Source organism: Myotis yumanensis, unplaced genomic scaffold (genome assembly GCF_028538775.1).
Source record: "Myotis yumanensis isolate MYYU_CA2020_CCGP unplaced genomic scaffold, mMyoYum1.0.hap1 SCAF_1, whole genome shotgun sequence".
In the NCBI taxonomy this organism is placed as follows: Eukaryota; Metazoa; Chordata; class Mammalia; order Chiroptera; family Vespertilionidae; genus Myotis; species Myotis yumanensis.
Window position 1 is genome coordinate 224,566,700 of NW_027223752.1, and position 13,919 is coordinate 224,580,618.

Here is a 13,919-nt window from a genome sequence, read left to right on the forward strand (position 1 = left end):
AGAAGTCTGGAAGGTTAGGAAGGATGCTGTTCCTACCCTCTGGATTATGGCACTGACCTTGTCCGAGGGCTGCCGTCCTGGGTCGGACGTCTGTGTCGGGGAGTCACTGTATCTCATAGAGTGCCCCTTACAACACTTCTGTACTTAGCCACCAGCCTAAAAATTTCCAGCCTCTGACGAAGTTGGGTCCTCTCTCAAGATGGTAATCTATCAGTCTGCCCAGAGACCTAACTCTTTCCATACATGTATTCAGGTCTTTTCGTTTTTTTCTTTCTTTTTTTTAAAAAAATATGTTTTTATTGATTTCAGAGAGGAATGGATAGAGAAAGAGAGAAATATCAATGATGAGAGAGAATCACTGATCGGCTGCCTCCTGCACACCCCCCACTGGGGATGGAGCCCACAACCCGGGCATGTGCCCTGATGGGGAGTCGAACTGGGACCTCCTGGTTCATAGGTCGATGCTCAACCACTGAGCCATGCCAGCCAGGCTCTTTCCATTTTCTTGAGGCTCTCACACATGAAATACCTAACCACTCAGCACTTTTCTCCTACTTGAGGAGAGGAAGCCCCTAACACCAAAAATAGAAAGCCCTTTGTTGAGGGTGAGGCAGACACAGTCCTGAAGAAAGGTGACTGAGAAAGAGGAAAACCTGCCTATTTCTTTCCATAGAATCTTAGCACTGACAGTCCAACCCTCTCATTCATATGCATTCTTCCCCCCACGGCCCCCTCAGGGATCAGGCCCTCACTGGGCCTGCCATGGGTACAAGCTAAATTGTATACTGGAGATAATTTTTTGCTTTCTAGTTCATGAAAACTTTGCAATGATTCCATTTATAAAGGAGGGATTCCCCCCCTTTTTTGGGGGGGGGGGGTTGTAATTAAAATACTCTCCATCTAAGCCCTGAGTAAGTTGAAACAATGAACCAATGAATAGGCAGAAGCCAAAAGAGGGAGAGAGGAGAACCAAATTAATGTGAAAGAAAAAATTAAAAAAAGCTAAGTCACCACACGAGTGCAGTGCTAGAGCAGAGACAGCCGTAAGTCTGGGTGTCTGAGCAGCAGCTGATCTGTTAGATCAGACCCACCTCAGGCTGCCCGAGGGAGTAGCTGCCCCACTGAGAGAGAGGTGGTGTGGACCATCCCAGCAGCAGCACTGACTGCTCAGTCACCTCTGAGAGGCTCAGCCCGTAAATCCCTGTCTATCCCACTCTCCTCAGAACTCCCTGCTTCCAGTCATCAATTCCCTAAACTTGCTTCCCTTAATCTGACCTAATTCCCACCCTCCTCCTCCATCCCCTCCCTAGAAAACCATTCCCTTCTCCCGCTGGCATTCCCACTTCCCAGTGAGAGGTCAATAAACCCCTGTATTTCCCCTCTCTTCTCTGAAGGTTCTAGTCACCTTCTCACTTACCTAAAAACTGGCTGCCCCGGGGACTGGGTTTCTCAGCAGTCCTCTCCAATGGACAACTTCCTTTCTCCTGTGCCCGTGGTGCTCAGCAGCCTTACCTTACCCTCAATGCCAAGTTTAGAGAGTTACACCCCCTCCCCTCTTGTGAACCTTCTGCTCCTTTTAGGCTCACACCATCTGGTTGCACCACTCTTCCTCCTGCAAGGTACAGCCCCCTCCTGGACTCAGGGACTGGGACATGAACATCAGTGGGGAACCATTACTTTTCTTTCCTCCTCATTCTCAGTGAAACGAACTTTTACAAGCAACTCAGTTTTCTTCTTCATCCTCCTCCTGTAGTCCGTGTTTGCCATCCTTCTTGGTGGCTTCAACATGCATGCTGGCGGTTCACCCACCACCGTGGACTCTGGGTGTTTTGACTTCCCTGTATTTTCAGTGATGTTTCCTTCTGCTTGCCCTGAGATATCCACCAGGCCTTAGAACGTGGCATCCACAAAAATGGCACATTTTTGAATGCTGGTATCTCATTCTGACGGCAAATATGCTTCCAAGTTACTTGCAGAAGTATCCTTCCTTCAAAAGTGCTTTCACCTTTGTGTTGTGACCTTCAATCCATCCATTCTTCTTTACTCAAATCCATCATGACCCCTCATTACCCTCCGTTTCTCTTGTTTCTATCTTATAGTCTATGACTCATCATGATAGTTTGTTCCTTGCAGCCCTAACATCTTTGCCACTGAATGAGGTTTAGAGGTCTAATAAACAGCACCCTCCTTCCTGCCTGAGTTCTGAGTTGAGAAAATGAAAATCACGGCAGATGGAAGCAGGTGATGTCATCTCTCTTACTAGTAGATAATAATAGGGAATATGACTCAAGCATGGGCTTTTCGAAATCAAGTCTCCGACACCTCGTCACCCCTGTTACCTCCCATCCCATGGGGTCCAGACTTTCTAAAGCTCAGGGTGTAGAGGAGCAGTACAAACCCTGCATGCTGTGAGCTGCTGGATCCCAAGAGAAAGATGAGAGAAAGGGGTTGGCTTTACATGCTACGCACAGATCCCAACCTCATCAGGAGTATCATTCACTCCTCCAGGGAGGAGGGGTGAGGAGCATGGCACCAGTGACCCCCTCTACATGGGAGGAAACAGGCTTGGTGATACATTTCCCCCAATACCCCTCTTTCTCCGTTATACTCGCCGTATAAAAAAGTCCAACTTTCTGGGGTCATTTTTCTATCAGCACCAGAGCAGTAGAAGGTAGTTTTCAAAATACTTTTACAGATGTTCTCTTATTTAATCATTATAAAAACCACAGGAGAGAAACTGGACAGGTAGAATCAATCACCTATTTAATAGGTAAGAGAATTGAAACAATGTGAACTTACTGTCATATGTTACAGTTGATATGCCAAACCCAATGTGTCTGAGAGGAGGTTAATTAACATATTCTAGGATTCAGGGACTGGGACATGAACATAAGTGGGGGACCATTATTTTTCTTACCACTGGACATACGATGCCATTACTTCAAAAAAAAAGAGGTGTTAGTATTCTATTTCCATAAAAAGTACTGTCTCTTACCACATTTGTTACTGAAAAAGCAAACACACAAATATATATAAAAACTATGAATTCCCAGCACACTGTCTTGCCCAAAGAAAGCATTTGATGTTTGTTGAATATACATGTACACCACACACCTAAAAAAAGTTTTAAGAGTAGAGAAGTAATACATAAACAATTACCTAATTAACATGATAAAGGCACTGATAGTACCTGAAGCCAAATGGTTAAATTACAAGAGTAATTTGAAGAAGCCCTTTGGATAATCAGCAACAAAAAAATTACACAATTTATCTTATGTATCAGTATCTCTCTGCACTTCATTCTGCATCTGCCCATCTCCTTTCCTCCCACTGTTTTATCCCTAAATTGGCCAAACTATTAAATTGCTAACTTTTAAAATATTTGTTGTACTTACTAAAAAAAGAAGTATATTTAATGGAAAATTAGTTGAACTACAGCACTTCTGTATATTCTATTGCAGGTTCTAGTCAGTGAATTAAGGTGGGGGGAGGGGAAAGGTGTATAGATTTGAAAAAAAAGTAAAATTGTCTTTATTTGTAGTTAACATTATATGTGTAGGAAATCATAGGGAAGCTACAAAAAAGTTTAACAAGGTCTCAGGATACAAGATCAATATAAAAAAACAAATTGTATTTCTATATATTAATAAACCATAAGGCCTATCTCAAAAAGCAGGAAAAAATGGTAGTAAATCATCTAACTCTACAACTCAAAGAATTAGAAAGACAGCAACAAGAAAACCCCAGAGTGAGCAGAAGGAAGGAGATAATAAAGATTAGAGCAGAAATAAATGACATAGAGACCAAAAAGATAATACAGAAAATCAATGAAACCAAGAGCTGGTTCTTTGAAAGGATAAACAAGATTGACAAACCTCTAGCCAGGCTCACCAAGAAGCAAAGAGAGAGGACCCAAATAAACCAAATCAGAAATGATAGAGGCGAAATAACAACAGACCCCACAGAAATACAAATGATTGTTAAAAAAATACTATGGACAGCTCTACTCCAACAAACTAGACAACCTGGAGGAAATGGACAAATTCCTAGAAAAATACAACATTCCAAAACTCAATCAGGAAGAATCTAAAAATCTCAATAGGCCAATAACTATGGAAGAAATTGAAGCAGTCATCAGAAAGCTTCCAGCAAACAAAAGCCCAGGACCAGACGGCTTCACAGGGGAGTTTTACCAAACATTCAAGGAAGAACTAAAACCTACCCTCCTCAGACTACTACAAAAAATTCAAGAGGAAGGAACACTTCCAAGCTCATTCTATGAAGCCAGCATCACCCTAATACCAAAACCAGGTAAAGACAACACAATGAAAGAGAATTACAGGCCAATATCCCTCATGAACATAGATGCCAAAATCCTCAACAAAATCTTAGCAAATTGGATCCAGCAGTACATCAGAAAGATCATACACCATGACCAAGTAGGATTTATCCCAGGGATGCAAGGATGGTACAATATACGCAAATCAATAAACGTGATACATCACATAAACAAATTGAAAGAAAAAAACCACATGGTCATATCAATTGATGCAGAAAAAGCATTTGACAAAATCCAACACCCATTTTTTTTTTAAATATATTTTATTGATTTTTCACAGAGAGGAAGGGAGAGGGATAGAGAGCTAGAAACATCGATGAGAGAGAAACATCGATTCAGCTGCCTCCTGCACACTCCCCACTGGGGACGTGCCCGAAACCAAGGTACATGCCCTTGACCGGAATCGAACCCGGGACCCTTCAGTCCGCAGGCCGATGCTCTATCCATTGAGCCAAACCGGTTAGGGCCCAACACCCATTTTTGATAAAAACTCTCAGCATGGTGGGAATAGAAGGATCATACCTCAACATAATAAAAGCCATATATGACAGGCCCACAGCCAACATCATACTCAATGGACAAAAACTAACACCATTTCCCCTAAGAACAGGAACAAGACAAGGATGCCCACTCTCACCACTCCTCTTCAACATAGTCCTGGAAGTATTAGCCATTGCAATTAGACAAGAAGAAGAAATAAAAGGCATCCAAATTGGAAAAGAGGAAGTAAAACTGTCCTTATTTGCAGATGACATGATATTATACATACAAAACCCTAGAGACTCCGTCAAAAAACTACTAGACTTAATACATGAATTTGGCAAAGTAGCAGGATACAAAATTAATGCCAAGAAATCTGAGGCATTTCTATATACCAATAGTGAAATTTCAGAAAGAGAGATTATAAAAACCATCCCATTTACCATCGCACCAAAAAAATTAAGCTACCTAGGAATAAGCTTAACTAAAGAGGTAAAAGACCTCTACTCAGAAAACTACAGGACGTTGAAAAAAGAGATAGAGGAAGACATAAACAGATGGAAGAACATACCGTGTTCATGGATTGGTAGAATCAACATCATTAAAATGTCCATACTACCCAAAGCAATCTATAAATTCAACGCACTTCCCATTAAAATACCAACGGCATACTTCACAGATCTAGAACGAACTCTCCAAAAATTCATCTGGAATAAAAAAAGACCCTGAATAGTTGCAGCAATCCTGAGAAAGAACAAAGTAGGTGGGATCTCAATGCCAGATATCAAACTGTATTACAAAGCCACTGTTCTCAAAACTGCCTGGTACTGGCACAAGAACAGACATATAGACCAGTGGAATAGAATAGAGACCCCAGAAATCGGCCCGAACCAATATGCTCAATTAATATTTGACAAAGGAGGCATGAACATACAATGGAGCCAAGATAGTCTCTTCAATAAATGGTGTTGGGAAAATTGGACAGATATATGCAAGAAAATGAAACTAGACCACCAACTTACACCATACACAAAAATAAACTCAAAATGGATAAAGGACTTAAATGTACAACAGGAAAACATAAAAATTCTAGAAGAATCCAAAGGCAACAAAATCTCAGACATATGCCGAAGCAATTTCTTCACTGATACAACTCCTAGGGCAGTTGAAACTAAAGAGAAAATGAACAAATGGGACTACATCAAAATAAAAAGCTTCTGCACAGCAAAAGAAACCATCAACAAAACAACAAGAAAACCCACTTCGTGGGAAAACATATTTGCCAACGTCATATCTGATAAGGGCCTTATCTCCAAAATTTATAAGGAACTCATACAACTTAACAAAAAGAAGATAAACAATCCAATCAAAAAATGGGCAAAGGATCTAAATAGACACCTTTCAAAAGAGGACATTCAGAAAGCCAAGAGACATATGAAAACATGCTCAAAGTCACTAATCATCTGAGAGATGCAAATCAAAACAACAATGAGGTACCATCTCACACCTGTCAGACGGGCTATCATCAACAAATCAACAAACGACAAGTTCTGGAGAGGATGTGGAGAAAAAGGAACACTTGTGCACTGCTGGTGGGAATGCAGACTGGTGCAGCCACTATGGAAGACAGTATGGAGTTTCCTCAAAAAACTGGAAATGGAACTCCCATTTGACCCTGTGATCCTACTTCTAGGAATATATCCCAAGAAACCAGAAACACCAATCAGAAAAGATATATGCACCTATATGTTCATAGCAGCACAATTCACCATAGCTAAGATCTGGAAACAGCCTAAGTGCCCATCAGTAGATGAATGGATTAGAAAACTGTGGTACATCTACACAATGGAATACTATACTGCAGTAAAACAGGAGTTCTTACCATTTGCAACAGCATGGATGGAGCTGGAGAGCATTATGCTAAGTGAAACAAGCCAGTCAATGAAGGAAAAATACCACATGATCTCACTCATTCATGGATAATAGAGACCATTATAAACTTTTGAATAATAATAGATACAGAGGCAGAGCTGTCTCACACAGATTGTCAAACTGCAGTGGGAAGGCCAGGGAGGGTTGGGGGGCAGGAGGGAGGGGGGTAAGAGATCAACTGAAGGACTTGTATGCATGCATATACACATAACCAATGGACATAAGACACTGGGGGGTAGGGGAAGCCGGGGTATTGTCAAGGGCGGGGGGAAAAAAAGGACACATATGTAATACCCTTTGTAATGCTTTAAGCAATAAAAAATAAAAAATAAAATAAACCATAAAAAATAAAATTAAAAATACCATTTATAAGAACATAAATATGTAAACAATTAGGAATAGCTTTAACAAAATATGTGCAAGACCTATACATGGAGAACTATAAAATATTGCTGAGTAAAATTTAAAAAGACTTAAAGAAATGGAGTGAGATACCATGTTCATGTATTGGAAAACTCAATATTGTTAAGGAATCAATTGTCCCCAAACTAATCTTTAGATTCAATACTATCTCAATAAGAATCACAGCAGCTTTTTTTTTTTAGTACAAATGGAAAATCTGATTGCAAAAATTATTTAGAAATGCAAAGAACTTAGAATAGTCAAAATACTTTTGACATAGGTAAAGAAAATCACTTGATTTCCAGATTTATTCTAAAACTATAAAAATCAAGACTATGTGGTATTGGAATCAGGATAGACATATAACCATGAAACAGAATGGAATCAAGAAATAAGCCCACAAATATGTGATGAATTGATTTTATAGAGGTGCTATTATAAAAGGGAAAAGACAGGGTGTGCTTTTTTTTTTTTCAGCAAATGGTGTTGGAATAATCATATATCTATATGCAAAAACAGGATCCTCAACCTTTAACTTATATCATACACAAAAATTAACTAAAAAATGAAAGGATCAGAGGCCTAAAAGTAAGAGCTAAATGATAAAATTTCTAGAAGAAAACAGGGGGGAAAAAAATCTGTGATTGAGTTATGCAAAGATTTCTTAGCGAGGACACACAATGTGAATCATTAAAAAAAAAAAAAAGGATAAACTGAACTCAACAAAATGAAAATGTTTGCTCTTTAAAAATAGTTAAGAAAATGAAGAGACTAGCCTATAGGCTGGGAGAAAAATTTACAACCTGGCAGTGTACCCAGAATAAAGAATTGGGCAAAAGATTTGAGCACTTTACAAAAGGATAATGTGTAAGTGGAAAATAAGTATGAAAAGATGCCCAATATCATTAGTAATGAAGGAAATGCAAATTGAAATCACCTATTGGAATGGCTAACATGATAATAGTGAGAGTTGGTGAGGACTTGGAGCAACTAGCGTTCTTGTGCACTGTGAGTGGGGATGTAAAATGGTAGAATTACTTCAGAACGAGTTTGGAGATCTCTTAGGAAGGTTAAACTTATGCTGACATATGACCCAACAAATTCACTCCTAGGTATTTACCCCAAATAAATGAAGATATATGTCCACATGAAGGCTTGTGCACAAATGTTTATAGTAGCTTTATCCATAATACACTGAAACACAAGAACAACACGGATGTCTATTAACAATAACATATAAACAAATTGTGAAAGTCATACAATGAAATATTACTCAGTGATAAAAAGACATGGACTACTAATTACACAACAACATGGATGAATCTTGAAACATTATGCTGAGTAAAGGAAGCCAAAAACAAAAGAAAAAAAATAGATATATATGATTCCATGTACATGAACCTCTAGAAAAGACCAATTTAATCTTTAGGGATAGAAGCATATCAGTGGTTGTGTGGAGTGAATGTGTATATGGGGGACTGAATGGGAAGGGGCATAACGGGAATTGATTTAGGTGATGAAAGTTCTGTGCCTTATTGTGATAGTGGTGGTGTGGGAATATACATTTGTCAAACCTTAGAGAACTGTATACTTAAAATGCACACATTTTATTCTATGTAGACTATACCTTAGTGAAGTTGATAGAAATGAGAAATATTGCATGAGCTTAAGCATTTACACGTGTTGTTTTTTTTTCACTCAAAATATTTTTCCCTTTTGGACCTTCCCAGACAACTCACAAATCTTTGTTGGTAAAATAGTTGTGTGAATTGGACAAGTAAGTTATTATTTGGAACTGAGCAAGTTTCCTCATCAGTAGAATGAGTGGATTATGCTACTAGATGATTTCATCCATTCATTCAGAAAACATTAAAGCCCACCATGGGGCAAGCACTACACCAGGCTCTAGAGATATAAAGTTGAGAAAGGAACCGTTTTTTGCCTTAAGGAGTCACAATCCAGTAGAAGAGAAAGACAATCACATAGTATAAGATTATGGTACAACTATGTATATTTAGGATATGAGGGGAATTCATAAGAGAAGCAGTCTTCCCTGATGCAACACCTGAGTTGGGTTTTGAGGTACAAGTAAGTTATGTTAAGAGGAATGAGAAGGCGTTTCAAGCACAAGTTGCTGTATGGGCGCAGGGCCAACGCAGAGACCTACTATGTGTTCAAGGTACTTCAGGTAGCTTAGTAGGTCTGGACAATAGAATTTATGCTTGTAAGGTCAGGCTGGGTCTTGCTTTAAAAAGTTAAAAAAGATTCCTCTTGCTTAAAATATATGGATAGGGGTCCTACCAAATAATGATTCTCATGATACAATGGATCACCTAAATGGTCAAATAACTGTACTTTAGTTAGAATCCTCTCTGCTGCAAAGAGAATCTTTTGGCTCCTGTGATGAAACAGTCCAGGGGTAGACTGGTGGAGTGTGACCTGGACAGCAACAGGTCAACAGAACAGCTTTTCACCCTTTCCATTCCTAGGCTGCAGCAGATCCAGACCCTATATCCAGCTTCCCTGAATGATTAAACCAAAGCCTCGTAATCAAGTTTCATTGGTCCTCATTGGTCTTAGATTTTGCACTGATCCTGAAGCAATCCTGGTGGCTAGAAGGATAGCATATGGTGACTGGCATGGCGAGGACCCAGAGTCCTGGGGGTAGGAGTCAGCCTCACCTGAAGTTCATGGGGCAGGGGGTAGATGACCAAATGAAAAACAGAGGAGAAATGATGTTTTAAGAAAAACAGATCCCGATAATTTTCAGAACAAGTCCTGGGATACAAATGCATAAGCATAATTTTCTTCTTTCATATTCCATACTAGAGCTAGTCCATGGCAATTGACTTGAGAATAAAGTGATGTGAGAATTAGAACATGTATACAAAAAGCGATCACTCAATATTCCAAGCACCACGTGAGTGGGTGAATAGTTTTATGAGAACAAAGAGAAGGGCCTAATTAATTCTAATTGACAGCTCTGGGGTGTCATCACAATAGAGAAGGTGTTTGAGGGGGGCCTTGATAAAGGGAGTTCCTGACGAGACAAAGTGGATGGGCTGGGCTGGTTGAGGATTAGTGTAGTGTGTAATCTGTGAGGTTGAAGTACAGGATCGTAGCAGTGTGGGAGCACAGCAACGGATCGACCCAGCTGTAGAGAATTTCCCTGCCTTGCTACAGGGTCTCGACTTTATCTGTTAAGCAGTGGGGCACCATTTAATTTAAGCATGTAAGTAGCCCATTGAATCTGCATATACTAGTAGAGAGCTGTGGGAATAGAGTAGACCTTTCCTGAGATAAGAAGGAAGGAGATAAGTATAAGGGGGATAAAGCTAAGTTGTGAAGTGGAGGGCTGCGAGGGAGTTAAGGCTAAAGGTCTCTCTTTTTTCTATGAAATAGAAAGAAAGAGTACTTGCTGAGTGTACAGGGGTGCTGTGCAGCTAAGATAAGCTGGAAATTTCAATTAGCCAGAATGCTGCATTACCAAATGTTCTGATCAAGAAAACTGTTCATAAACTCTTCTAAAAGGTCACACATATTACATTAGTGGGTGAACTGAAATCCAGAAGAACCAAATATAACTTAGTCTCTTAGTCTATTTCACCATCAGTGCAATGTTGTAGGTAGAATGATTACATAAGCATCCCTGGTCCCTCAGATCCTCGTGAGCACCGGCAGAGCAGATGTGAGGAGGTGTTCAAGGATGGCAGGAGACGGTGAGGAGAATGCAGAAGGAAGGAAGCCAACAGAGGTAGTGCAGGAGGTGCAGTTAGAGATGGAGTGGGCAAGACAGCCGACTGCCCTGAATGCAGTATTCTAACAGGCATCCGAGAGCAGCGCAGGGCAGAGGGGTTTGCGACAGCAGCAAAATGCCTGCAGCCTCCAGGACTGGCTGGAGTCACCTGTCCCAAATGCAAGGACCTTACTATGCCCTGATATGTTTGTTTTTTGTAGACACAGTCTCACATTATCAGATAAAGCCATACAGAGGCTAATGAGGATGGACAGTCTTCACACATGAGCTTCTACCACTTGACCTCAAAATGCCATAGTTAAAATTAATTACCAACATTTTATATTTGCTTGGTGCTTTGCAGTTTAAAAAGTCCCTTTCAAATATATTTTCTCATTTGCTCTTACTTAATCCTGGAAGGTACACAGAGCAAATACGATAATTTACTGCTGCCTGTCCTCCCTGCCTGCCCCTAATTGCAGATAAGAGAGTAAATTATCGAGGAACTTATAGGTAGAAACAAAACTATCCAGCCTAGTGTTTTTCTACTAGACCATGAGACTGCTGCTTTTAAAAAGGCTTATGAATATTCTCCTAAAGAAAGAGGCCAATGATGGGAGTCTCTGTATAAATTTGACCATAGTCGTTTAAAATTCTCTCTCTTCCTTACATGTTTTTTTCTCATTTTCTCAGAGAGAGAAGGAGGGAGATAAGAGTCATAGGTGTGCGCATAATTATCCCCAGGGTGAGTGTGCATTTACACACACAGAATGGCAAAGCATATGACCTAACTGCATCACCTGCAAAAACAATACAATGGGTTTATTAGGAATCAACCGCTGAATAAATTATTTAGTCCTTAGTAAATCAATAAGTACCTGATGAATAAAAGCACATACTATTTTCAAATACCTAGCTATACCAAACTCCACCACACTTGCAGTATTGTGCTAAGCCTCATGTATTTCTTAATATATACTATATAAATAAATGTTTCATGAATACATTTGGATAAAGCAATACAATTTTAGGCATTCAGTAAGAGTACTGATGTACAGTGAAACCTCGTTTCTTGAACTTAATTCATTCTGGAAGGTTGTTTGAAAACTGAATCATTTTTTTCCCATTAGAAATGATGTAAATTGAATTAATCCATTCAAGACCCCCAAATGATTCTGTTTTAACCTTTCTTATATACAGTACATGTCTATGATACTGTTTATTCTATAAATAAGCACTTTAAAAACAAAAAAAGACATGATGTGTAAATGAAAATTTAACAAAAAGGAAAGAAAATGTACAGTAAAAAATGAAATTTAACAATAATATGAGCAGCAACAAAAGCCAAAAAAAACCAAAATATTCACAGCACAATATCCTGAGACTTTAACAGTGGCAAACTGACTCATTCATGCATTCTCTCTTTTGCTTGTCACCTGAGAGATGTGTGACTGACCATACAGTATCAGCATGAAAGGGATGCCGGGTTGAGAAGCAAATGGTTCGAGATGGGAGACGTTCAAGAAATAAGGTTCCACTATATTGATTTAGAGTTTTGTTAAAATGATCAGCATCTTGAATTTGAGCCTAAAATCAAAAGAATGGTTTTGGACTTCTTTTTTTCATACTATTACTCCAAATTACAGAAATGGTAGGCCTTTAGGAAGTAATATATGACAAGACCCTCCACTTATAATAAAGACCAACGTAAGATTGAGCCTTGCATGACGTCAGTTCTGGAAGGAATGTCTAGTATCTATTGCTGTTCTCGCAGCTGCTCCTCCCTAGAAGTAAATCTCATTAAACCAACTGTCAGCAAAATCGAATATGGTTTTGATATTTCAATCCCTTCATTGAAAGCTTAGATATCCTCCAAAGTAACAGAATCTGGCAACAGGCCTCAGCAGTGTCATCTTCTCATCGCTGCGAGATGGAAGGTTGAGAAGTTTGAACAGATCATGCCATAATTTTGACTTTCTCCCCCACCCCAGGAAATAATGAATACAATACTGGCAGGTGGACACAACTGTATTTGACCTCCCCTAGTACAAAACATTAAGTGAGAAATAAAGTGGAGAGAGATCTAGAAAATCTCTGGGGAAAGAAACATTGTTAAAAACACCAAAGCACATGTGAATTTCTACTTAAAAGCGTTATCTTTTTCAAGTCTTCCCACATCCTACCCCACCCCCGGTTTTAGTGAAGAGCAATTTATAAGATAAAACAATACATTATCTAGAGATAAATTTACAAACTGACATAAGAGAATTGTCCCAGAGGCTGCATTACCTCTTCAAGTTTATTACAGCATCTTTAGTTCTTATTGCATATGTTGTCGCATGCTTTTTACAGGTCAGGATTGTATCTATAGTACGCTCAAGTCGCCAGAAGTTCAGTCTATTGCTTCTCTCTTGAAAATCAGCAGCATGCAGTGCAATATTTGGTGTGCTGAGTTCTTTTTTCAAAAAGCAAAAAATGACTTAGGTTTGTTTAACTGAGGCGGGAACATGATCTTTATTGGCTTATATACGAAGTGGATTTTGGTTTTATGCAGTTTGCATAGTTCATGATTAGCTTCTAATGAAAAACTTTATGTGTTGTCAGTGACCTTGAAGAAGATCAGGTGACAGTAGCAAACAAAAAAATCTGAAGAAGAGGCATAACTTTTAAAGTAGAAAGGTCAGCAAGAACTGCCTGAAACAAAAAAACAAAAAGAATTATTAATTTCAGTATTCTCATCAGCAAAGTGAAGCCTATGAAATAAGGGGCAACAGAAACGCCATCATCGACGCACCCTCTAAATTCTCCAGATGTGTCCTAACCTCTGTAATAAAGCTACAATGGTCCTTTTCTGTGTAGCTTAATGTTAGAACATGTGCAAAATGCTAGCATGGACTTTAGCCTTGAGCCTTCTTCAAATATACAAGGTAGCATGAGTTTATAAGAGGTCTAACATTTCAACTTGCTTCTATAAATAAACGTACATTAGGAATCCTCATTCTGTTGTAGTAGTATAAGGGGTAACTGACT

The 13,919-nt window shown here is 39.3% G+C and overlaps 1 protein-coding gene across 3 annotated transcripts in view; it reads right to left on the reverse strand.

Moving 5' to 3' along the window:
* Window positions 1-8,836: 8,836 nt before the first annotated feature.
* The window catches only part of TBC1D19 (TBC1 domain family member 19), a 115,154-nt gene continuing 110,071 nt past the window's right edge, over window positions 8,837-13,919 (reverse strand). For all 3 annotated transcript variants that reach the window (XM_070398346.1, XM_070398340.1, XM_070398356.1), the window contains one exon: window positions 8,837-13,583. In XM_070398346.1, coding sequence (XP_070254447.1) covers window positions 13,570-13,583 — 14 coding nt within the window. In that variant the 3' untranslated portion in view covers window positions 8,837-13,569. The remainder of the gene's footprint in view (window positions 13,584-13,919) is intronic.